General features: G+C 42.0%; 2 protein-coding genes across 5 annotated transcripts in view; one reads left to right on the top strand and one right to left on the bottom strand.

Annotated features, from left to right (window-relative positions):
* MYOM1 (myomesin 1) overlaps positions 1 to 12,436 on the bottom strand; it is a 166,952-nt gene extending 154,516 nt beyond the window's left edge. The window contains exon 1 of one of the 3 annotated variants that reach the window (XM_070050417.2): positions 11,643 to 12,436. Coding sequence is in view for 1 of the 3 variants with exons in the window: in XM_089305875.1 (XP_089162001.1) it covers positions 187 to 188 (2 nt within the window). In the remaining 2 variants the exon portion in view is untranslated. Of the gene's footprint in view, positions 1 to 186; positions 527 to 1,144; positions 1,549 to 11,642 lie in introns of those variants that run through there. The other 2 variants (XM_002713606.6, XM_089305875.1) reach the window with 2 other exon arrangements.
* Positions 12,437 to 12,843: 407 nt separating this feature from the next.
* Positions 12,844 to 23,984, top strand: LOC100346112 (myosin regulatory light polypeptide 9). 2 transcript variants are annotated; one of them, XM_070050419.2, is made up of 4 exons: positions 12,844 to 12,919; positions 18,732 to 18,930; positions 19,703 to 19,864; positions 23,494 to 23,984. In XM_070050419.2, the coding sequence occupies exons 2-4, from the start codon at positions 18,747 to 18,749 to the stop codon at positions 23,664 to 23,666; spliced, it is 519 nt and encodes a 172-aa protein (XP_069906520.1). In that variant the 5' UTR covers positions 12,844 to 12,919; positions 18,732 to 18,746; the 3' UTR covers positions 23,667 to 23,984. The 2 variants fall into 2 exon arrangements, with proteins under 2 accessions (XP_069906520.1, XP_051708080.2); XM_051852120.3 differs by lacking the exon at positions 12,844 to 12,919 and adding an exon at positions 17,647 to 17,694.
* Positions 23,985 to 25,705: the final 1,721 nt, after the last annotated feature.

The following is a 25,705-nucleotide window of genomic DNA, read 5'->3' on the forward strand; positions in this document are numbered from 1 at the left end:
AAATGTTATTTAAATGACTTTAAGATAAATAATAAAGGGTCTTCTTATATATTATAAGATAAAGTCACACTCAGATTATTTGAAATGCTGTTTTTTTCACAAAACAAAATCCAAGCCTCAATTCTATATTCCATTCTCTTATTTTTCCCATATATATTTGTTAATAATATTTAATATTCCACTCACATAACAGGAAGTCTTCAGAATGTTCATGGAAAATGCATGTTACAAAAAAAACTATGCATGGATTTCAAAAACTTCTGCATCAAAATAAATTTATCTTTCAATTCCATTTTTCCCACAAACTTTTGAAGTCCTCTCATAAAATAAGTAAACAGGGTTTGACTTTCAGTCAACAGAGCTGTAGCTCTGACCTCTGGAACAAAGGTAAACTGATCTCCTCTTTGTCAAGTAAGCAAGGATTATCCACAGTACTGGAGAGGGAGAGTCTGTTGGGAAGAAAGCTGGTTTTGTTGTCTTCTGTTCCTTTAAGGCCTAAATTTTCTTCCTGAAAACACTTTGGGACCTTAGAAAGAAATACAAACTCTGTAGTCATAAATCTGACATGAAGCTTTTATATGGTCATTACAGGCCAAAAGCTGATGAAAATTATTAACTTTCAGATCATTAGATGAGGATCTATATTACCTCTGAAAAATTACATAAACATTTTTAGGATAGGAATATCATAATGCACCCTTAATGTTTATCTACACTGCATTGTCATGGCAAAAGTCACTAAACTAGTGACTTCAGAGTTAATTTGCCTCTTTTGGTCTAATTTGTAATCAGAGAACAATGTAGGTACATGGAGGTACAATGTAGGTACACAGTATTTCCAGTCCCTTACGCATTCCAGATTTCAAGTAAACCACATTTCATTGTGAGATAAATATGATCTTATAGTCCCAGGAACAGCAGTTTAATTTCAAAAGAATACAGTGATATGACAGAATAGCTTTGCCAGTCCCAACTGGCACCCTGCTGCTCTGGTTTCCCTCCCTGGGGCTTCACTTTCCTGTTTCTCTGTTATACTGACATCTCTGAGAAAACTGCTGACTCAGAAGATAGAAAGAAACCACACATGCGTGCTGTTATACTCATAAACTACCAAGTGTATTCTCAGCCCCAGGATCACACTTACCAGTTTCCAAAGTGCGATAGAGGTGGAAATGTTCTGATGCAGTGGAGGAGCAGGGAGATAGAATGAAACCCCACCTAATGAATCCAAGAAAAAGTTCAGAGGCAGGGCTAAAGACAGGACCCTGGGGCCAGTTCAAAAATAATGCATGTGGTCAGGCAGCAGAATGTCAGAGCCACACAGCTAGCCTTTTATGGCCAAGGAGGCAGATAAATATAGCAGCAAATGGGGAGGGTAGTCCCAAACCAGGAGGAGGAGAGAGGCAGAGCTAGGTAGCTGCCTCGGCAGTGTAATCATATTAATGCCAAAGAATGGGTCTGGCCTGATTATCCAAACATAAGGTTTTTATTTGGCTATGAGAGCTATCTTCAATATCACTTTATCACTGCATATTTAAAAGTGTGATGGAAAGAGTAACTGTATTGAGAGCTAAAAATAGGTGTAGTAATTTGATCCTCAAATGGACTTCACGGAATTTTAATGCCAAGATATGGTTCTGGGCATGCTGCTAGTAACACATGTACAATACATTTTGGTACAACAACAACAAAAAAGAACTAGAGGCAAAACAAGTAACCAATGTGGTCACAGTTTTGACCTGAAAATTCATAGTCATTGTTTTTTTCTCATTTCAGGAAAATTTACAAAGTCAGTCACTGGTTCCAGACTGCATATTTCATTACCTGCTCATTTAGTAAAGCCTTTGGGCAACAACTCCATTCTCTGTCTTTCCTTACCCAGCCTGCACTGTGGCCTGGATTCCATGTCCACTGCTGGCACTGAATAGCCATGTAACTTCAAGCAATTCATTTCTCCCTTTGAGCCTCATTTTTTTTCTTAATAAAATAGGGATAATAATGTTTAAATTATAGTGTCATGGGTGAAATGATGGTGGAGAAAAGTTACTTTGGTTCTTTGTCTTGGCTTGAAAGAATTTCAACAGACAAGGCAGAGAGGAAAGTAAGATTTATTTAAATCAGAAACCTGCTAAAGTGACCTGTAAGGGGGGGTGGCTTCGAGAGAGGTAAAACCTGAGGGGCTGGTGGCGGTGGTAAGGCCCAAACCCATTAAAGGCCTGATCTGTAATCTTGTTTGTCCTGCCTTGCCAGCTCTTGATAAAAGAGCCATCAGAAGGGTGGGATAGGAAACTGGGAGCTCTGAAGTATTGAATCACTATACTCCCTCATTATTCTCATGATAAAATTGGAAGCTCCCAAGGGGTGTGACAGGCAAAACTTTTGTTTTGCTAAAGGAAGCTTTTGGGGCTAAACATGCAATGGGATTTGGCACCTTGATCTTGGTAAAAGCTTTGTGGGGAAAGCAAACATTTTGCACATTCTTAGGAGGACTCTCCTCATTTTCCACCAGGACCAACCTATCGACTCATCTGACTCTTCACAATAGGATGGTAGGTAGTGGAGATCAAATGTAATCATACAGATAAAGCACTTAACCCAGTTAACAAAGACTCAGTAAATGTCAAATATAATTTTTTTTAAAAGATTTATTTATTTACTTGAAAGGCAGTTACAGAGAGGCAGAGGCAGAGGCAGAGGCAGAGAGAGAGAGAGAGAGAGAGAAATGTCTTCCATCACTGGTTCATTCCTCAGATGGCCACAATGGCCGGTGTTAGGAAACTGGCACAGTTTTAGCCAGGTGGCAGCATGACCCAGCTACCTGAGCCAGGCTCCACCCCCATCCTAATGAGATTCCCTGCTCCTGCTTCCCTGCCTGTTCCTGAACATGTGCTCTCTCGGTTCCTCTCTCTAGCCTCCTCCTCTGGTCTGGTTCTCTCTCGGCTCCTCTCATCTCTTGTCTTTCTCTTCTCTCCTTGCTAGCTCCTCTCCTCTCTGTTTCTCTTATATTCTCCTTCTCTCTTTTCCCTTCGCCGCCCCTTCACTCCAGTCTGTAGGGTGTTCCCCAATAAACCCTTTCCCTTACTCCGGTGTCCGGTGTGTTTTGCGACGGCTAACATTAATATATAACAGCTGGAACTGGGTGGATCTGAAGCCAGGAGCCAGGAGCTTCTTCCAGATCTCCCATATGGGTGCAAGGGCCCAAGAACTTAGGCCATCTTCTACTGCTTTCCCAGGCCATAGCAGAGAGTTGGATTGGAAGTGTAGCAGCTGGGACTCGAATTGATACCCATATGGGATGCCAGCATTGCAGGTGGGGGTTTTGCCTACTATGCCACAGCGCTGGCCCCCAAAGTTAATATTCTTAAAGTCACACAAATAGAATGTGACATAGAATTTATTAAAAAAAAAAGATTTATTTATTTATTTGAAAGTCAGAGCTACACAGAGAGAGGAGAGGCAGGGAGAGAGAGAGGTCTTCCATCCGATGATTCACTCCCCAATTGGCCGCAACGGCTGGAGCTGAGACGATCCAAAGCCAGGAGCCAAGAGCCTCTTCACCGTCTCCCACGCGGATGCAGGAGCCCAAGGAGTTGGGCCATCTTCTACTGCTTTCCCAGGCCATAGCAGAGAGCTAAAACGGAAGTGGAGCAGCTAGGTCTTGAACTGGCACCCTTATGGGATGTCGGTGCTTCAGGCTGCCACACCACAGCGCCGGCCTCATGCCAGAGAATTTAAATTGAGCTCTGTTCTACACAGAGACCAGCCATATCTATATATATATATATATATATAGATATATAGATAGATATCATATATCATCATATATATATCATACTGTGACAACCTTCAACCATTTAACTGCATGTGTGTCTGTGTGCATGTGAACACACATGCAAAATGGATTCGTAGAGAACACCATGTGTCAATAATGTCTATTAGAAGGAAGAACTGTTAGAGAAGAATTTTTTATATTTTATAAAATTTTATGTAGTTTATATATTATATATTTATTATATGGTTTATATTTTATTAGGTAAAATATATTGGTTATAATACATTGAAATATTTACTGAACTTTGATCCCATTTAAGAACACAAAATGAGAAAAGTCCACATATACTGTAGGAAAACTAAGTATTATCATTATCTTTATTCCTTGACATTCAGCATCCCAAAGAAGCCATGTTTATTTCAAACAAATACACACAAAAAAACTGGACAAATGAAGCATTAAGAGGGGTGGGTGTTTGGCACAGTGGTTAAGATGCTTCTTGGGATGCCCACATCAGACAGCCTGGATCCTACCTCAACCTGCTATTCTAGCTTCTTGCTACCACACATTCTGGGAGGCAGCAAATGATGGTTCAAGTATTTGGTCCCAAGCAGGAGACCCAGATTGCGTTATCAACCTGGCACAGCCTCAGCTATTGTGGGTATTTGGGAAGGAATGTTGCAAATCTCTCTTCTCTATCTCACTCTCCCTTTCAAATAAAGTGAAAATAAATAAATAAAAATAATTTTTTTAAAGAAGTATGAGAGACTCAACCTACTGTCCTATGTGATCTTTCTGCTGTAGCATCATTTGGATTCAGCCTTTTCTTTCTTCCTTCCTTCCTTCCTTCCTTCCTTTCTTTCTTTTTAAGATTTATTTATTTATTTGAAAGTCAGGGTTACACCGAGAGAGAAGGAAGGCAGAGAGAGAGAGGTCTTCCATCTGCTGGTTCACTCCCCAATTGGCCGCCATAGCCAGAGCTGAGCTGATCTGAAGCCAGGAGCCAGCATCTTCTTCTGGGTCTCCCACGCAGTTGCAGGGGCCTAAGAACTAGGGCCATCTTCTACTGCTTTCCCAGGCCATAGCAGAGAACTGGATCAGAAGTGGAGCAGCCGGGACTCGAACCAGCGCCCATATGGGATGCCGGCGTTTCAGGCCAGGGAGTTAACCCACTGCGCCGCAGCACTGGCCCCCTCAGCCTTTTCTAATAATGTATTTATTCAAAATACAACCATCACAGATAGTAAATTATATACAGTGCTATGCTCCGTAATTAAACTAAAAGAAGAAAATTCTAGTTGGGCTCACACAAATAAACCATTACAATTGTATCACAATTACCTTGTAGGTGTAATCATTCTATCAATTACTCTGACTTACTCGCAATGCCTTTATAGATATGTAATTATTTTTAAAAACAATGGAATGCTAGTTATTTGTTAATTTAAATTTTCTATAAAACCATCTAATGCAAACACTTTTCATCTTTTGTTTTCAAGTAACATATATATTTGTGGGTTACAGTATGATAATTCAATACATGTATACAATGTGTAATGATCAGAATAATTAGTATTTATATCTTATATATTTACTTCTTTTTGTCTAGAGTCTACAAATTCCTCTCTTCTGGTTCTTCATAAAATATACAATAATTTGTTACAAACTATAATCATCCTATTATGCTGTAGTACTTATTCCACCTACCTAGCTATATGAGTATTTTGGTACTAGTTATTCGATCTTCCTCTACTATCCTATTCTCACCTTCCTAGTCTGTAGCAATGATTACTTTCTTCTTTTTTTATAAAAATTTATTTATTTGAAAGTCAGAGTTACACAGAGAGAGGAGAGGCAGAGAGAGAGAGAGGTCTTCCATCTGATGGTTCACTTCCCAACTGGCTGCAATGGCCGGAGCTGAGCCAATCCGAAGCCAGGAGCCAGGGGCTTTTTCCGGGTCTCCCACACGGGTGCAGGAGCCCAAACACTTGGGCTATCTTCTACGTCTCTTCCAGACCATACCAGAGATCTGGATCAGAAGTGGAACAGGCAGGACACAAACCAGAGCACATATGGGATGCTGGCGCTGCATGCTGGGGCTTTAATCCACTGCACCATAGCACCGGCCCCAATCTTGTTTAATTTCAATATTTGTGGTTTCCACATATGAGTGAGAACATGCACTGTCTGCTTTTCTGTGTCTGGTTTATTTCATTTAATATCATGTCCTATAACTCCATCCATTTTGCCACAAATGACAGGATTTCATTATTTTTTATGGTTAAATAACATTCCATTGTGTATATATACCACAACAAAATCTGTTTTTGTAAAATCATATAACTATAAAAGTCCTGAAATTTCAAAGGATAATTGCTCACAGAATTATAGTTTATTTTTTAAAAAGTAGTCTTAAAGTAGATATGTTCTGCCTTCAGACTAACTCTAAGGGTATTAATGATTTATGTGAAATAACAAACTTAATTAACAGAAGTAAATCCTAAAAGCCAAAATAAATGCATAAATTATATTTATTCACCTAGAAATCTGTCAGCTCATTTTCATTTTACAGTAACAGATGAAGTAGTTAGTAACAAATCATTATTCTATGTATAAAACAAGAAATACTCTTAAAATTAAGTATAAAGAAAATTGAACCCCAACTGAAATCATAAAAGTTTTTTCTTAAGTTTCTGATTCTAGTTAACAAATAAAATCCATGTGTTGGGATGAGTGCTTGATGCAGCAGTTAAAAAGCCACTTGGGATGCCTGCATCCCGGGTCGGAGTGCCTGGTTCAAGTCTCAGTTCTGCTTCCAATCTTCCTGCTGATGCACACTGTGGAAGGCAGCAGGCGAAGGCTCAAGTATCGGGATCCCTGCCATCCACAGGGGATACCTGGATTGAGTTCCTGACTCCCAGCTGCAGCGTGACTCAGTCCTGGGTGTTGAAAATATTTGAGGAATGAACCAGTAGATGGGAAGATCTCTCTTCATCTGTCTGTCTCTCTCTTCCTTTCAAATAAAATGAAAGTAATTTTTTCTTTTTAAAAAATAAGTATTTATTTCATTTATTCAAAAGGCAGAGTTACAGAGAGAGGGGGAGAGAAGAGGGGAGGGAGGGAGGGAGGGAGGGAGATATCCTCCATCCACTGGTTAACTCCCCAAATGGCCACAATGGCCAGGGCTTGGCCAGGCAGAAAGCAGAAGCCAGGAGCTTCATCCAGGTCTCCCTGGGAACCAAGGACCTGAGCCACCTTCTGCTGTTCTTCCCAGGTACATTAGCAGGAAGCTGGTTCGGAAGTAGAGCAGCTGAGACGCAAACCAGTGCTTATATGGGATGCTGGCACTGCAGGCAGCAGCTTAACCTGTTATGTCACGATGCCTGCATCCCCCCTTTTAAGAATTATTTATTTATTTGGAAGTCAGAGTTACAGAGAGAAAGAGATTTCACATCTGCTGGTTCAGTCCCCGGATGGTGACAATGGCCACGGCTGGGTCAGACCAAAGCCAGGAGCCAGGAACTTCATCTGGGTCTCCCACATGGGTAGCAGGGGCCTAAACATTTGGACCATCTTCTGCTGATTTTCCCAGGCATTAGCAGGGAGCTGGACTGGAGTGGAGCAGCCAGGATATGAACCAGCACCTATATGGGATGCCTGTGTCACAGATGGTGACTTTACCGCCATGCCACAATGGTAGCCCCAGTAAATGTACTTTTCAAAGCTCATGCAGTAACAATATGGAAAAAAGAAAAGCCTGCATTTATTCATTTCATTTCTTAAACCATTTAGTTAAAACATTTACTAATGTGTCAGTCATTGGGCTAGGTTCTAGGGTGACTAATTCATGTCCTCCAAGCAGCCACTACGCAATTAGGTACACAGATTCCTTAAGAATTATTATGTTATAATGTGATAGGTGAAGTGATGAAATGATGGATATACTACAGAAGAAAGATGTGAATAGCTATTAAATCTGAAAAAGCAAAACCAGAAAGAACCCTTCGCCTTTAAAATGTAGGGTTCAAAGGAAGAAATCTAATGATATCACCCATTGTCCATCTATTATGCAAAGCACTATGCTAGGTACAGGAAAGCTAAGATGATTACACTGACACAGGCTCTGTGTTCAATTTCCAAATTCTAATCAGTATTGCTCCAATGCAGGTGCTTTCAACAGAAGGATAAACTTGATTGTTCAGTGAGCGCCTTTGAAAGCTATGAACTTGTTAAACCCTTCTTATCTTGGAGTTACCAAATTTAAAATATGTATTTTGGGGTGAGGAGGGAGCATCTGACATCCAATCCTGCTGTTCACTGAGTGACTAGAAAAATAATTTCACTTCTCTGAAGCTTCATTTTCTCAACTATAAAAATTGGGGCTAGATTATCTCTAAGGTGATTTTCAGTTTTAAAAACCTGTGCTGACAATCCAAAAAGTAACTATTCTTGCATTACTCATAAGCTGATTAGCAACATCCTAAGTGGAGCAGTTGGGGTAGGGGTGAGGTGTAGTGGGTGGTAGTAGGGACAGCAGGTAAAGGAGGTAGATAAAATAAATCCTCTGTGATCCAAAAAGTCTACTTCTGCTTCAGAGCTCGTGTCTGAAATATTTTCTTCCCGAGAGTGTCATTTTATGGCTTTGATCCTTACTGTACTAAAAATAATCCATAAAGATGTTTCAGCATGTTGTAATTTCTTTAAGTCTTAATGTATTACCAACAGTTGAGGGGGAAGGAAGCAGGGAGAGAGTAGAAAAAGGCTGAGATGGGCCTATAGGATGTGGCCAAGGTCTCCCATTAGAAGCTAAATTTTACCTAGTTATTAAATGAACTAGTTCTAAATTAGATGAACCAGATCTAGACCTAAAATTAGATCTAGTGTTAATGTTGCCTGTATTTGGAAAATGACAAAATTTGCCAATGCAGTCAATGTCTTACATCAGGATCTACAGGCTGGGAAGGGCCCATATGAGCTTCCTCCTTGGTTGGGAATGAGGAACAACTGCTGGGCCAACAGCCTAACTCTGGAAAAGGGCACGCCTACAATGGTGCAGTACTGGCAGGTAAGTGGCAGAAGAGGATCCCAGCCCCTACTCAGATCCTTGCCCACTGAGCTGCTCCCCAGACTAGCCTTCGGGCCACTAGGAAAACACAAACATAATTCCACAGTAGCCTTGGTTTTCTGGGGAATTCTACACTTAGCTATGGAAAAGGACTTGCCTTCTGGTCCTTTCTAGCGGCCCATCCTTCATTCTTCTATCCTTAGTTCCTTTCTCCTTCACAAAATCTTCACTGTATCCAAACCCTCCTTATTTGCAGGAGAAGGGAGGGAAGCCTCGGGATAATTGGGCAAAGGCTGATAAGATACTTCCTTAGAGAGGGAAGAGTGGAGGTAGCAGTCCCTGTTGAAGCTCTCCTGAGGGCACAGGTGGAGGAGTGACCTTGGCCTCCATCCAGAACCAAGGTTTGGCACTCCTCTTCCTAGACAAGACCTTTAAGAGGTGAAGGAGGGCAGAGCTCAATGTGAATAGGCAAATCATAAACATTAAGCATGTCCAAAGTCCCAGGTGAGCCTTAAGCACCTTTAGCATAGCTCAAGATAAGGAAAAGTTTGACTGTGGTTCTCTCTCTTTCTCTCTCTCTTTTTTTTTTTTTTTTTTAAGATTTTATTTATTTATTTGACAGGTAGAGTTACAGAGAGAGAGAGAGACAGAGAGAAAGGTCTTCCTTCCGTTGTTTCACCCCCCAAATGGCCGCTAAGGCCGGAGCTGCGCTGATCCGAAGCCAGGAGCCAGGTGCTTCCTCCGGGTCTCCCATGCAGGCGCATGTGCATTTGCCTCACATGCCTCGTCCCCTCACCCTGCCCTCCTGCCCACTACTCTGGTAATGAAGGGTTGTCTACACTCTATGTTATGGCTAAGGACAAAAAATCAGTTAGGCAGCCAAAGCTAGTTTTTTTACATGGCTGTGATTTGCCAAAATCTTTATCTTGGACTGAAATACTGGCCTTTTAATTATTCACTAATGGCCTGTCAGTAAATGATGCATTTGAATTTACAGAAACATGAAAACATTTCAGAATCTTGCATTTTGAGAAGACAGATGGCCCCATTAGTAATTTCACACAATGGCATTAACAGTGGGAAGTAGAACCAAAGTAGAGGAAAAATTCCAAATTATGATTCTGTTCATTTTAACCCTAATGGATACATTAGATGGGATTTTTCCAAAGACCTATACAAAGTTGTGATCCATTCATTCATTCTTCAGCACTGAAGGTGCACTGTCTGAGAAAGCCTTGGTGAAGACTACAATGTGCTACAGTTACCCAGGCACCACACTAAGGACAGAATTAGGGCCGCAGCTATGTACCTGAACGAGCTATGTATTCAAGCAGAGCTCATTAAATCCTTTACCCCTTAAAACCTTCAGATAGGGGCCAGCGCTGTGGCGCAGTGGGTTAACGCCCCGGCCCGAAGCGCCGGCATCCCATATTGGCACTGGTTCTAGTCCCAGCTGCTCCACTTCCGATCCAGCTCTCTGCTATGGCCTGGGAAAGTAGTAGAAGACGGCCCAAGTCCTTGGGCTCCGGCACCCGCATGGGAGACCCGGAAGAAGCTCCTGGCTCCTGGCTTCGGATCAGCTCAGCTCCAGCTGTTGTGGACATCTGGGGAGTGATCCAGCGGATGGAAGACCTCTCTCTCTGCCTCTCCTTCTCTCTCTGTATAACTCTGACTTTCAAATAAATAAATAAATCTTTTAAAAAAAACTTTCATATAAAACTATCTAATTGAATTAGAAAATCCTGTAAGGTTGGCAGGTCAGACATTAGTCCCATTTCCTACATCAGAAAACTGAGCCTCAGATCAGCTGGCTGCCTTGCCCTCAGGGAAGGATCAGAAATGGAACCAAGTTCCCAAACTGGGTAAAAACGTGGAAAGGAGATTCCCACCAGAGGCAAAGATCCTTAGGTCCAAAAGCATAGAGATACCAGAAAGAGCCAGAGGAGTCTGCCCATGCACACCTAATATGAAAACAGATGGCATGCTAAGAGGATTTTATTATTCCATATTGGCTTTCTGCCCTTTGTATAGCCGAAGTTGCTAGAGGAATGAAAAAATCAGCGATCACACGGTGCACAATTCCCGTTACTCTTCAGCCACCCAGCTCTCTACCCACCTCCAGAGAGCCCGGCCCGCTGCTTGCTTTGCCTGCAATTACTCTCCCTTCTCCCTCCCCACCGACTTCTAGGATTAGTTGTCCTTCGGGGGACACCTTCCACAAGTCCCCAGACGTCTTTCCTCCTCTGTGCTCCCTCAGTAGGCCTGACCTAATTGCACTGCAGTGTTCCAACACCCGCCGTCTATTTTACGCCCCCACCCCTCCACCGCATCCCAGAGGCAGCGACTACCACCACGTTCTGTTTCAAAAAGCACAAACCACAATCCCCACCACCGTGCTCGGCACAGCAGCTGCCGTTTAATAATTGTAAAGAAGCCAAACAGAACATTGCTTTTAAGCTGAGGGGAAAACCAAACCGACTTTTCTCTACTCCGGCCTCAAGTTGTTTTCCCGTAGGCCAGCAGGGCCGGGGAAGGCTCGCACTCTCGCTGGTGGCAGGCCGCCACCCTGTGGACGTGTTTACGCACTGCAGGCGGCCGCCCTTCCTCGGGCTGTCCCTACCTTCCTCGATGAGTCGGCCACTTGGGACTCCTATTAAATCGATGACTTCCCAGAACCTGCCCTTGAGGATTCTGGTTCAATGGGTTGGGGATGAACGACTCAATTATTTGTGGTGTTCACTTGTACTCCAAGGAAGTATACTAATCACCTCTGTTTCAGTCGCTTACAGAATTCGGAATAATTACCTTCCTCCAAGAAAGAAACTGGATCTGACGAATATCTAGAGTATCCTACTCGGCAACCTTTAGAGCAGCGTTCCCTTCTCAGGAGCATGATTCAAGGGAGGGCCGGGTTTGAGGGGGAAGGCTACAGGGCACCCAAACTTCAGAACCGTTCTGGCAACGTGCGCTCAACTATGTCACTGGACCGGGTGCTAGGCTGACGATCTGCACACTCCGCATCCGGGTCCCTCTGCTCCCAGGTGAGGCGGGCACGCAGCTGTGCAGTCCACACCGACCCTGCACGCAAAATGACAGAACCGGGGGAGGCCTTTCTGAAAGCCGGAAAGCCGTCCTAGGCAAGGAGAGCTGAGGAAAAACGGGCCCGACATTTTATCCCTATTTTCACCCAAGCCGCTAGGCTTCGTCGTAGTGAGAGGTAGGGCAGAAGCTGCCCATCTGCCTAGCCGGATCCAAGTCAGCCTCTCCTGGTTAATCAGGGTCTAGCGGCTCGGGCAGGACAAAAACACCAGCGAGTTTCCGAAGAGGAAGTCAGTCTTCAGTCACTCGTGACCTATGAAGTCCGCCCAGGCCACAAAGATGGTGGGTCCCTGACAGTCCCCGACACTTCACAACGTCTTCTGTGAGGAACGGGTGGGACTCTTCCTAAAGCAACCCCACACAGATGAAACTGCTCGCGCAAAGACACCCTTCCCCGGCTACCAGCAAACTTCCGAGCCGGCCAGGCTGGCTCCCGGACGCCCCGCGGCGCGTCGCTGCGCAGACGCACTAGCGCCCGGAGGCGTGGCAAGGCTGGTCACGTGGGCTCCGCGGGCCGCTCCGCGACTTCCCTACAAGGACTTGGGCTAGCGGGCCCCGCCCTTCGCCGCGCCCTGGAATGTGCCGAGAGGCCAAGCCACAGGACAGACGCAACCATCCGCCGACCCGAGGGGGGGACGGAGAGTTCCACTGCAAGAAGAATTACAAAAAAACGAGAAAACTCGGGAATTATAGCCAACGAGCCGGAACACACCCTCTGTTTTCTAAGTCGCTCGCTTTATACTTGCTTCCCGCGCACTCGGTCAATATTGCGCCTGCTATTAATCACACCGGCCACCTCCCTCCCGGTTACCCTTGCGTTAAGTCAGGCCCATTCTGTCGGCCAGGAATGGTGACTGGGCTTCCTTCCGGTTTGCAAAGCAAAGGCCGGAAGTGTTGGCTTGTAGCTGCTCTCCGTGTGGCAAGGTGGTGGTGGCCGCAGCGAACGCTTCCCCGAGGCTCTCTGGTTCTCGCGCGTGTGTAGGGTGAGTGGTGCTCGCGGGAGGGCGCGGGAGACCCAGCCCGTGCGCTCGTCTCTGCGGGGCGGCTGCGACAGCAGCGGCCGTCCGCCGTGGTTCTCCGGCTCCGGCAGGGCACCTGGACAGGTGTACCAACCGGACTCCCGGTTACGAGCCGGGGGCTAGCTTCGGGATGGAAGGCCGCAGGCGGAAGCGGCCCCGACTCTCACTTCGCTCCTGTGCCCAAACTTGGAGTTCGGGAAATGTGGCTTAGCTCGCTGGCGCCTTGAGCTTGGGCGACTGCCGAGCCCGCGAAACCCGAGACTCAGGGCGCTGACTCCGGGACTATGTTTAGCTTCTAACGTAAATTTGCCCGATTCCAGAGCGTTTGCGCAAAAAACGGAGCCCAGTGTTCCCCGAGCTGCAGCTGTGCAAGTGCGTCTGGAACTCAACTTGGATTTCGGCACCCGTAATCGGGACTTTGCTAAGTGATATATGGACAAAAAGGGACTTGGGGTTTAGTTTGCGGCTCGGGCAAAAACTCCAAAATGCAATACCATGTCTTGGGTGTAGACTCAGGGCTAAGTCAGTTCTCCAAAGAAGTGTCGTTTATGAAAGCGTGTGTCCGTTCTTGAGCGAACTGGAAGAGAAGTACGCGTTCAGATTAGATATTAGCTTTTTAAATGCAAAAAGTTTCATATGTAAACATGAAGAAGGCGAATATTTCTTAAAATTGCTGTTATCTGTTTTGTGGTCCGGAAGCACTTTGGTAAGAGTTACTTTGTCTGAACTTTAGGGTGTGGCAGTCTTAGAGAACTGGTCCTACTCCCAACCGGAAGTTTGAATAAGATGTGAAAACTTGGTATAGTTAGACCAGAAGCACCAACCTGAAAACTATCTTTAAAAAATTGTAGTTAGCGCTAAAAATTACTTATCTTGAGAAAAAAAAATGGATTGAGATGGTAGATTTGGTCTGGATTTGGAAAGCGGACCAAATTCTGGGTGCTGCCACATGCTTGCTAAAATGGGAGTTTTTCATTAACGAACATATCATATTTCCTGGAATAGTATCGTTTGTTCTGTCAAAAACTCTAGATTATTTTATATTTATTACCATTTTACAAATGGTGGACTCTGGGTTTTTTAAGTAAAGCAATCGAAAGTATATATTAGCATGGGTTATCCCTATTTTATGGATTATGTAGGTTTTTCAAAATCTCTTTCTGGGTTCCTAGCCCTGAAAAGTCTTCTGGCTGCCCTTGGTGTGTGGAGAGAGAGCATTTTTTTAATAGTTTTTTTAATTCATTTAATAAATGTGAATTTACAAAGTGCAACTTTTGTATTGTTGTGGCTCCCCCCCAACCTCCCTCCTTCCCGTGGCCCTCCCCTCTCCCACTCCCTCTCCCACCCCGCCCTTCATCGAGTTTCATTTTCAATTACCTTCATATACTGAAGATCAACTTAGTATATACTAAGCAAGGATTTCAACAGGCTGCACTCACACAACCGCACAAGGTATAGGGTATTGTTCAACTAGTAGTGTTGTTTTTAAGTTTCATAGTAAAACACATTAAGGACAAAGATCCTACATGGGAAGCATATACCCAGTGACTCCCATTGTTGATTTAACAATTGGCACTCTTATTTATGACGTCAGCAGTCACCCGAGACTCTTGCCATGAGCTGTCTAGGCTATGGAAGCCCCTTGAGTTCACCAACTCTGAACTTGTTTAGTCAAGGCCATATCACAGTGGAGGTTCCTTCCTCCCTTCAGAGAAAGGTGCCTCTCTCCTTGATGGCCTGTTCCTTCTGCTGGGTTCTTGTTCACCAGGATCTTTCATTTAGATTGTTTTTTGCCACCGTGTCATGGCTTTCCATGCCTGTGAGACTCTCATGGACCTTTTAGCCAGATCCGAATGTCCCAAGGGTTGATTCTGAGGCAGGAGTGCTGCCATTCTATGAGTCTGCTGTGTCCTGTTTCCCCCACAGGATCATTGAGAGAGCATTTTTGAGGATGTCTCTGTCTTGTGTTTCTCCCACCTCTTAATCTAGTCTGAGATCTTCTTGGTTTTCGTCTCTCCTTTTGTTTTAGCCCATAATGATTCATTTAGCCTATCAAGCCAAAAAAAAAAAAAAAAAAAAAGGCCACAGATTCTTTGCTACCAGCATTCCCTCCTCTGACTTAGAAAGTCGTGCTTCTTTAGGTCTGTAAACTGGATTTCCTCCTCAGTTCGTGGCTGCCCTTCATTCCCTTTCTTGTGCCTCTGAAGTCCTCATATGTTTTGTAGAAGCCTGCTTTGCAAGTCACCCTGCTCTCAAATTTTTTTTTTATGATATAGGTGATTTCTTTGAGTTACAGAGAGAGGTAGAGACAGATTTTCCACCCGCTGGTTCACTCTCCAAACTGCAGCAAGGCTGGAGCTGAGCCGATCTAAAGCTAGGAACCAGGAGCCTCTTCCCGGTCTCCTACCTGAGTGCAGGGCCATCTTCTGCTTTCCAGGCGCAGTCGCGGGGAGCTAGATGGGAAGTGGAGCAGCTGGGACTCCAACCGGTGCCCATGTGGAATGCCAGTGCCTCAGGCTTTAACCTGCTGTGCCACAACGCTGGCCCCATTGCTGTCAATTTTCACAAGACAAATACCCCTCCACATCAAAGATCTTTCATTCAATCCTTCAAAAATACTCAACTTTGAGTGAAAATCTTATAATTTAGAAATCTCAGATGCTTACCTGACCGTCTTCCTATACATCTCAAACAAAGAATACTTAATTGATTATGAAATATTTCCAATCTTATTTCATCATTTTTTTAAACTTACTTGAGAGTTGTGCATTTGTTGAAGTCTTGTTATATGAACAGTTGGGGAGAAAGTAAAATTCGTAGCAAACCAGTCATGGCAAAGAGGACACTGGCCATACCAGAAATGATTTACTCCTTGTGATCCTGATTTGAATCCTACCCATGTTTATTCTACTCATTCTTTGAGTTCGGTAGAAAATAGTCCCACCACAGGATTATAAAATATATTTATTTTAGAATAACTGCGAAGCTGGACTTCTGCTAAAAGGCCGTTTTGAAACCAGAAAGGTCAGAAACCAGCCTTTTTGAAAAAGGCTCAGATAGTCACTTCCCTAACATTACACTGTTGGTTTCTGATATAATTAACTACCTTGATTTGTTAGCACTAAGCCAAAAACCTGAATCTTTTAATTCCAAACATATCATGTACTTTTTAAATGATAGTTTTTTTTAAGTCTCTCCTTCTCCTATCCCAATCTTAAAGAAACCCATGAAGATCTTTTCTGCATGCAGAGTGTTTGAAAATCATGTGCCACCTTATGAAGTATTTTTCATTATTGCCACACATTGTTTTGGCTTTAGAGTCATACCTTTGGAATGAAAACTATGGGACTCATTTCCTAAGTTGAACCAGTGACCACATTTCTTGATAGTTGTCTCCTCAACTATATTTTAAGCTTCTTGAAGATCAGAAACATGTCTTAAATTTCTTAATTTTTAACTAGTATTCAGCAGTAATGACATTTGATACACTTTAGCATAATTAACTGGTCATAGTAAAGTTGATAAGATTAAGTATTGAATGAGTTAAAGAAAAGTTCTGTGTGAGACCAGTCAGTTCTGATGGAAAAAAAACCTACTTTTTAACTTTGAAAAATGTCTAGTGCATTTATAAATTTAAAAAAAAGCATGATTAAAAGAATACAAAATACATCAAAATTCAGAACCACACAATGAACTTAAAACTTTACAGTCAAAACTGTAAATACATTTTTAAAAAGGAATCTAGAGGACCCTGTAGTAACCTGAGATTTTGTAGATTAAAAAATTGGTCTGTTAACCATTTGAGTTGAGCTCTTATTATAAGTTTCTTTGTTCTTAAAGTAACTGACATTTCTGCATTATCAGGGAAAGACAATGTTGTCAAACAAAACAGTATTTTTAAAGACAAGCAAAGGCAAGCCATGTCTAAAATATTCGAGAGTTATAAACTGGTAAATATGTACCACTTATTGGGCCTCAGCCACTTACCCTAAGGCTTTGAGTGCATTTCAGAGATGGAGGAATAATACTTCATAACTCCTTGTAGTTTTTAAAAACAGCACTTTGAATTGAGAGGAGAAACAGTAGCTCTACATAGTTTAGATGATAATGGGATTTATTGCCTCCCAAAAGTGTAGAGAATGAAAATACATGTTCTTGAGTGCTTTAGATAAGTCATGAAAGGCATCCACCTAAAAATATGTAAAGGAAACAAGGAAATTCAGGGGAATATACATAATCATTTCTGTGTGGTGGATGGTATATCTTTCCAACAACACATTCCAATGTGTTGCCAAGAGTGCTATATTGGATGGACTGGAATTTGTGACTACCCTGTGGAATTTCCTGCTAAAATCTGAAGACAGATAACTTAAAAAATTTAAGGCAGAGTTTTCAGTTTATTGCCATAATTGAATTTTAGTCTGAGTCTTGTATATTCAATTTTTTTAAATTCATAGGAAACCTTATATTCTATGGATCACTCTGGAGTGCTGAGTTCTAGGTGGTTCATTCTTTGCAGTCCATAGACTTTATTTTTAGAGCAAGGGCATAGTGTTTTGCCACATCATAGCTAAATGTTGTTTTCAGAACGTAAGCTTTAAAATTGTTGTCCTGGTCAAAGAGTGATATCAGTGGTGCCTATTTTAGACCAGTGTGGAAGAATATAACTCAATACTTGCCTGACTCTTGCTGGTCAGAGATTTTGCAGACTATCATCTCCACCCCAGCTCTGAAGGATGGTATGGTAGAATTTTATTATCCAATGACTATGGGATTTTAAACTTCAAACAGATTTTTATAGCCTAAAGATTGAGAGATGAAAGAGAGATTGTCTTTTATTTTAGGTATTATTAGATGCTGTATTTTTCAACTTAAATTTTAAAGGAACGAGTTTAGACACTTAGGGAGCAAAGCTGTTGTCTAAAGCTTTTTAAAAACTAAATTGCTTTTAAAAACTTGTACTTTGATTTCTGTTTAGAGGTCTTAGTTATTTCAAATGATTTAGTGTGGCTCTAATGCGAGAAACTGGTTTGTGTTTGGATAGAGTGCAGTGTCTATAAAACTTAATTATAGATGAATTAACTTCAATTTTCTATACCTTGCCATTAGTCTTTCAACAGATACGTTTCCTGAGCTACTTGGAGTCCAGAAGACAGGGTACAATGAGAAAGTTAGTTGAAAGGGGAAGAATGATGTTTGGCATTAGAGGTTAGGAGATAAAGCCCTGTTCCATTATTTAGTCCTCTTTCCTGCATCCTTGCCTTTTTCCTCCCCATAGAATGGTCAGCTCGTTTAGAAGGCTACAGAAGGATGGCCCTAATGAAAATGAGTTAGTATTTCTCGACACCCCTTTAACACTGTGGTATAAAACTGGTACTGTTTCGCAGGTGCCTAACTTCTGAACTCTTGTATTTTTGTTTTTACTAAAAGAATAGATTTGGTTATCCTGTGTTAGGTTAGACGGTAGTACTGGGGATTGTAATCCTATTGATAGGCTGTGAGCTTTGAGTTAATGTTGGTTGTAGTTTGGAATATGAAATTAGTGATGGGCCATTTATAAAACTTCACAACTTACATGGTGTGTAAACGGAAAGCATCAGTTTAGATGCTTTTGCTTAGTTGAGAGGTTGTTAGCAAGTGGTATTATTCTGCTAAAGAGACATCACTTTCCAGTTTAAACCTATCAGGAGGACTGATTTTCAGCCATTGCTTTGACTCAACCTTAAGTAATTTTAGATGTTGACTTTTTCCCCCTTGCATTTCCTTTCCTAATTAGGACTTAACCACCACCATGTCGAGCAAAAGGGCAAAGACCAAGACCACCAAGAAGCGCCCTCAGCGCGCCACGTCCAATGTGTTTGCCATGTTTGACCAGTCACAGATTCAGGAGTTCAAAGAGGCCTTCAACATGATTGATCAGAACCGAGACGGTTTCATTGACAAGGAGGATTTGCACGATATGCTTGCTTCACTGGGTAATGCTCAGTTTTCTTCTGAACATATTGGATAGAATTTCTATAATACCTCTCATGTTTATGTCATGAGTCTTAAAACTCTGACTCCAGTCTGATGAGTCTACTAAGAATCAAAGTCTAGAGCAGTGTTTTCCACTTGGACTACCTGCAGGGGCCGTGTGTATGTGTAACAATGCTGATTTTGGGAGCCGGCGCCGTGGCTCAATAGGCTAATCCTCCACCTTGCGGCGCCGGCACACCGGGTTCTAGTCCCGGTTGGGGCGCCGGATTCTGTCCCGGTTGCCCCTCTTCCAGGCCAGCTCTCTGCTATGGCCAGGGAGTGCAGTGGAGGATGGCCCAGGTGCTTGGGCCCTGCACCCCATGGGAGACCAGGAAAAGCACCTGGCTCCTGGCTCCTGCCAGGATCAGCGCGGTGCGCCGGCTGCAGTGGCGGCCATTGGAGGGTGAACCAGCGGCAAAAGGAAGACCTTTCTCTCTCTGTCTCTCTCTCTCACTGTCCACTCTGCCTGTCAAAAAAAAAAAAAAAAAAAAAAAACAATGCTGATTTTGGTTGTGAAAAAAATATTATTTCTGTAACATTGCAATTAAATATACAATCTTCAGACTTTTAATATAAGGCTATATTCATTGATAAGACTTTTTTCCCAAATCTTTTTGCCATCATGAATGCAAACAGCAAACTGTATGAATGATAATTTCTCTTTCTAAAATGTTTACAATACTTAATAGTTGATATTTTTATAATGTACTTATGTTTCCTGCCTTCTTATAGGGAAAAATCCAACTGATGAGTATCTGGACGCCATGATGAATGAGGCTCCAGGCCCCATCAATTTCACCATGTTTCTCACCATGTTTGGTGAGAAGTTGAATGGCACAGATCCAGAAGATGTCATCAGAAATGCTTTTGCTTGCTTTGATGAAGAAGCAACTGGTAAGTCAGAGGTAACCTTTAATTACAAAGTGATTTAATTGTTAGTTTTAATAACTAAAATATACAGTAACTTTTAAAATATGATAACACCCTCACGTTATATCACCCCTATTTTAGCTTATTTATAATTTACTTGGCTGCCTCCTCTCTTAAATATTAATAGTTTCCAATTTAATAAATTGCATTTGAGCATTTTGGGGGGTGCTGTGTTCTTTTATTAGAATGCTAATTTCACGAGCGTTGAGGCTCTCAATAAATTTGTGATGAATGAAAAACGTTTATCATTGGGTGAAGTGTAAAATGCTCTAGATTGTGGCACCAGCACAATCATGTGTCAACAAGGAATCTCTCAGCTGTAAAATTACTTAAATCTGATATCTAATCTCTATTTTAAAATAAACCCAGCAGACCTTGGGCTCTGTAATCAGACTGCCTGTTCCAAATTCCTCTTCGGCTACATAATAGCTATATAATTTTGGACAAGCTACTTCTCTGAACCTTTGTTATTTGTAAAATACGCAATAGTATTACGTACCTCATAGGGTTGTGGAAATTAAATGAAGAAATGAGGTAAAATATATAAAGTGCTTAGGATACTGTCTGACAGAGTTAACTCTCAAAAACAAAATGTTAACTACTTAAATGCTCAATGTTTTTAATGGACAACATATAAGGGAATATTTTCTAAGATTCCTAACTCACATAGTGTGGCCATGTGTTTGTGGACAAGGAAGGCATACCTTTTGGTTATATGCATTTCTTGGAGTTGTTTTTTGTTTTTTGTTTTTTGTTTTTTAAGATTATTTATTTGATAGGCAGAGTTCAGAGATGCAGAGAGAGACAGACAGAGAGGTCTTCCATCCGCTAGTTCACTTCCCACATGGCCACAATGGCCGGAACTGGGCCGATCCTATGCCAGGAACCAGGAATTTCTTCCCAGTCTCCCACACAGGTGCAGGGACCCAAGGACTTGGGCCATCTTCTATTGATTTTCCAGACCATAGCAGAGAGCTGGATCAGAAGTGGAGCTGCCAGGACTTAAACTGGTGCCCATATGGGATGCTGGCACTGCAGGCAGTGGTTTTACCCGCTATGCCACAGTGCCAGCCCCTCTTGGACTATTTTAAAGACTGGGTGGTTGTCAGGGCCTGGGGTAACCATAGTTTCCTCACTCTGGGTTTCAGTGCTCTCCATAATATGGCCTGTCTGACTTTCAAGTAGACTGCCCTCTACTCTTGTGTCATTTTATACCTTCATTACAGACTGCACAATGCATTATTGTGCTAACTTAACCTCCACCATTTCTTCCTCTTTGCCTTTCTCATCACACCATTTCTCCACTGAGCCTTTTATAATCAAAAGTCTTAACGGTTATCTCCATAAGGGGTAGGATGGAGGAAAAGGCAGAGGAGACTGGCTTTTTCTCCCCTGAAGACACTAGTGTATTGCTTGACTGTTGTACCGTGAGCATTTTTTAATGGAAAAGAGTAAAACTGAAAAAACCAACTGTTGCCACAAACTCATTTCAGTAGTCATACCCATTAGTAAATCATGTTTGTGGTTTTTTAAAAAATTATTTACTTGAAAAGCAGAATTAGAGAAAGACAGAGGGAGAGACAGAGAATGATCTTCATCCTCTGGTTCACTCAAACAACTGCAATGGCTAGGGCTAGGCTAACAGAAGCCAGGAGCCTGGAACTTCATCCAGGTCTCCCAAGTGTGTGGCAGGAGCCCAAGCCATCTCTTGGGCTATCTTCTGCTTTGCCAGTCACCTCATTATCAGTATATTAGGTTTTTAAAATTTTTTAAATTTATTTTTTAAAGATGTATTTATTTATTTGAAAGGCTGAGTTACAGAGAGGCAGAGAGAGAGGGAGAATCTTCCATCCACTGGTTCATTCCCCAACCTCATTATCAGTATATTAGGTTTTTAAATTTTTTTAAATTTATTTTAAAGATGTATTTATTTATTTGAGAGGCAGAGAGAGAGGGAGAATCTTCATCCACTGGTTCATTCCCCAGATGGCTGCAATGGCTGGAGCTGGGCCTATCAGGTGCAGGAGCCCAAGCACTTGGGCCATCTTCTACTGCTTTCCCAGGCCATAGCAGAGAGCTGGATCGGAAGTGGAGCAGCCAGGACTCGAGTTGGCGCCCATATGGGATGCTGGCAGTGCAGGCAGCAGTATACCGCTAAACCACAATGCTGGCCCCAGTATATTAGTTTTTTCTTTATATATATATATATATTTTTAAATATATATTTAAATATAAATAAATATGGTAAATAAATAATATAAATATATATATATATTTAAAAGGTAGGATTACAGAGAGAGGGACAGAGAGAGAGAAAGATCTTCCATCCACTGGTTCACAATGGCTGTGGCTGGGACCAGGTCAAAGCTAGGAGCCAGAAGCTGCTTCTGGGCCTCCCACATGGATGCAAGAGCTCTAGCACTTGGGCCATCATCCACTGCCCTCTCAGGTGCATTAGCAAGGAGCAGCCAAGACTTAAGCTGGTGCCTGTGTGGAATACCTCTTGCAAGCAGCAGCTTTACGTGGAGCAGCTGGAACTCAAACCGGCGCCCATATGTGATGCAGGTGCTGCAGGCTGGGCCTTTACCCCGCTGTGCCACAGTGCCAGCTCCCTATTTTGTTTTGTTTGAAAGACAGAGTGCTCCCATGGGCTGGCTCACTTCTCAAATACCCACAGTGGACTAGGCTGAGCCAAGGCTAGAGCCAAAGCTGAGATCTGGGAATTCAGTCCAGGTTTCCCATGTGGGTAGAAGTGATCCAACTGCTTGAGCTTTTACCTGCTGCCACCCAGGGTACATTCCTGCATTAGTAAGAAGCTGGAGTTGGGAGCCAGAGGCAGGTTTTGAACCTAGGCGCTTCTGTGTGAGACACTGGTGTCTTTCGAGCCAGGCCAAACATCTTCCCCGAGGTTTTTTTGTTTTTGTGCTCTAAGGTGATTCTTAGGCAGGTTTAATGAGAATGCTAGAATGAAAAGTTCAGAAGAAAAACAAGCCTTTTGGCTCACCACCAAAAGTTCCTGCTGCCTAGCATAGTGTCTGTGCTATAGCTGATGCTGGGCCTGGTTCTGCTTGGCATATATATGTTAGATTTGTAAACATTTAAAATCTTCCATTATGTGTGAAAAAACCAAAGTTGGAGGTGAAGTGAGATAGATGAAATAACATAGCTTTTTAGAAGTGAGCCTGAGGACTAGTATTCTCCCCTGTAGCATTTTATTGATGTTTGTGGTATGGTATTGGCTGTAGTGTGGCAGGATGTAAAACTTGCTCTGATAATAGGTGTAATCATTCATGCTACTTTGAGGAACCCTGAGGCTTGGATTCCTTAGTCACACTTCATTACTTTTGTTTGGGCCTAGGTTTAGTCCCTGTCATCAGAAGCTAGAGGTGGCGCAGATTAGTTGGTGGAGCAAAGTAATGCCACTGAGCAGCTGGGCATTTTGCATCCTCTGCTGAAGCTGTCGTAAGCAGGTAGAAACCCTACACTTCATAAATTCGTGTTAAGCTCATAGAACATGCTTAGTGAAGTGTAGATGGTGGCCGTAATTAATCCTCAGGGTGGTATGTATTCTGATCTCGTTTTTTATTCACTAGGCACCATTCAGGAGGACTACCTGAGAGAGCTGCTGACAACCATGGGAGACCGGTTTACAGACGAGGAGGTGGACGAGCTCTACAGAGAAGCTCCCATTGACAAAAAGGGGAACTTCAATTACATTGAGTTCACACGCATCCTTAAACATGGAGCGAAAGACAAGGATGACTGAGAGAACTTCATATTCCAGCCAAATGTTCCTTGTTGCCACTTTGGGTATTTCTGAGATTTTTCTCTTAGAGCCTGTTGCATGCCGTTAGCTTTACAGCTTTTGCCTTTCTTGTTGTATTTATTCTCAGCCATTTTGGGCACATGTATCTTTATAATCAGACTGGAAATGGGACTTTTTGTCATTTTCAGATTAGAAAATAGGGTAATTTAACTTACCACCCCTCCCATAACTGTAGTCTATACAGAGTTGATATATTTTTTCAGAGAAAGTTATCCATTGAGTTTTTTCTGAACCATCATTAAACTTTATGATAAAATACCTATTTGTTTAAACTTTTTATTTGTCAGAATTGGCTTTTGTTATAGTTGCATCTTTCAAAGAAAAGTAGATGAGGTAAATCCTAGAAAATGATATGGCTGTTAGACCTCTCCCAGATTCACTCCAGTTTTCCTAACAATCCTTTCTCCTCTATTGCCTGTTCCAAAGAAATCTATTTTTAAGTGTGTTAAGTAGTTTCCTACACTTCCAATTTAAAAAAAAATTTCCTTTGGAATTTGAATATACATGGTAGTTTTAATAGCTTTAAGTCCTTGAGTTTGCAACATTCCTGATGTATCTGTTTGAAGCCTTTTAAAACTGTTTTAGTCCCAAAGGTTCTGCTTTTACCAAAAAGATAGATTTTGGTGCTGGATTTCAAACTGTTAGAAATATAATGCAGTTTTTTTTTTATTGTAAATAGTATTTTTTTTAAATACAATACTTACTATTAAAAGACCATACTTGTTATGAAGAGAGTCATCCTAATCCATGTAAGAATTTTGGACATTCCTGACCTGCCCATAGTCAAAACAGCTGAAGCTGCATGCCAGGGAAAGTGAGGTCATTATTTCAGTCCTAAAAATAACTTCTGCTGTTTGCAGAAATGCAGTTAATCAGGGAGTGGTAGATAGTTATATTCTCTTTGAGCTTCAAAAATTTAACTGTTAAGGCTTCATGAGCTGTAAACTATTTGAAACAGAAAAAGTTGGTCAAAAAGAATGCCAATTAATCTACCAAGATGAGTAATTGACAATTACTTTAATAACTTCAACTAACAAGACTATCCTTGGACAAAACCATGACCTCATTCAGTAAGCAATTACTGAATGCCTTCTGGAAGCTGGCCTTTATGCTCAGTAGGATGACTGAGCTACAGCCTTTAACCTGGAAAGTCCAGCTGTGTCAAACAAGAATGAACTAACTAGTCCTTACCCCCTTCAAGAGTAGAATCTGCTTAATTCTTTGCCTTTTTTCTGTCCTTAATTTCACTCAGTGGTTTAAGCAAAATATTTTTTTCAAGCTGTGGCCATTTTGCTAAAATTCTTTGATGAATTTTCATTTCAATTGAAAAGCTTATCACTTCTGTTTTATTAAGAAATCCCATGAGGAACGAATAACAGCATTGTTTCCACTACAGAAAAAAAATGTACTACTGAAAATTCTGCCATACCCCTATTTCCATTTTAAGTAACTGCTTAAAGAACCACCCTGCATTAAGAACAGTGGATGGTCTACCATAAATGAAATATAAGTCCCCTTAATTTAGTAAGAATTCTCAGCTTAGTAACTGGGCTTTGTTTCAGCAAGGTTGATTACCAATAAACAGCTGAAGTCCCTTTGCTCAGACAGTGAGTTTGATTGAAAAGCCGGTCTCTAAAAGTTTCCATGGTGAAAGTGATATTTGAAACAAACTGTTTCAAAAGTTCTGATGAAACCAGCCCAGTGAGGCAGCACCAAATCTGCTTGCTTATGATTGTATTTATTTGGATTCCAGGGCCCACCTTTTATTTTATCAAAGGACCTAATATCAGAGAGCAGGAATTCAGTGCTACCAGGGAACAAAAGAAGGAATGATGGACTGTTAGAGACAAGTAAAAGCAAAATCGGAGAAGGGAAAGGTTACACGGAGAGAGGAAGGACAGCACAAGGCCTAAAACCTACATTAACAATCAGAAGATAAAGGTTTGGAAAGTTAAGTAGAGCCTCGAAAACAGTATTAA

This window comes from Oryctolagus cuniculus, chromosome 10, assembly GCF_051225735.1.
Source record: "Oryctolagus cuniculus isolate XC-2025 breed Fujian yellow rabbit chromosome 10, ASM5122573v1, whole genome shotgun sequence".
Taxonomy (NCBI): Eukaryota; Metazoa; Chordata; class Mammalia; order Lagomorpha; family Leporidae; genus Oryctolagus; species Oryctolagus cuniculus.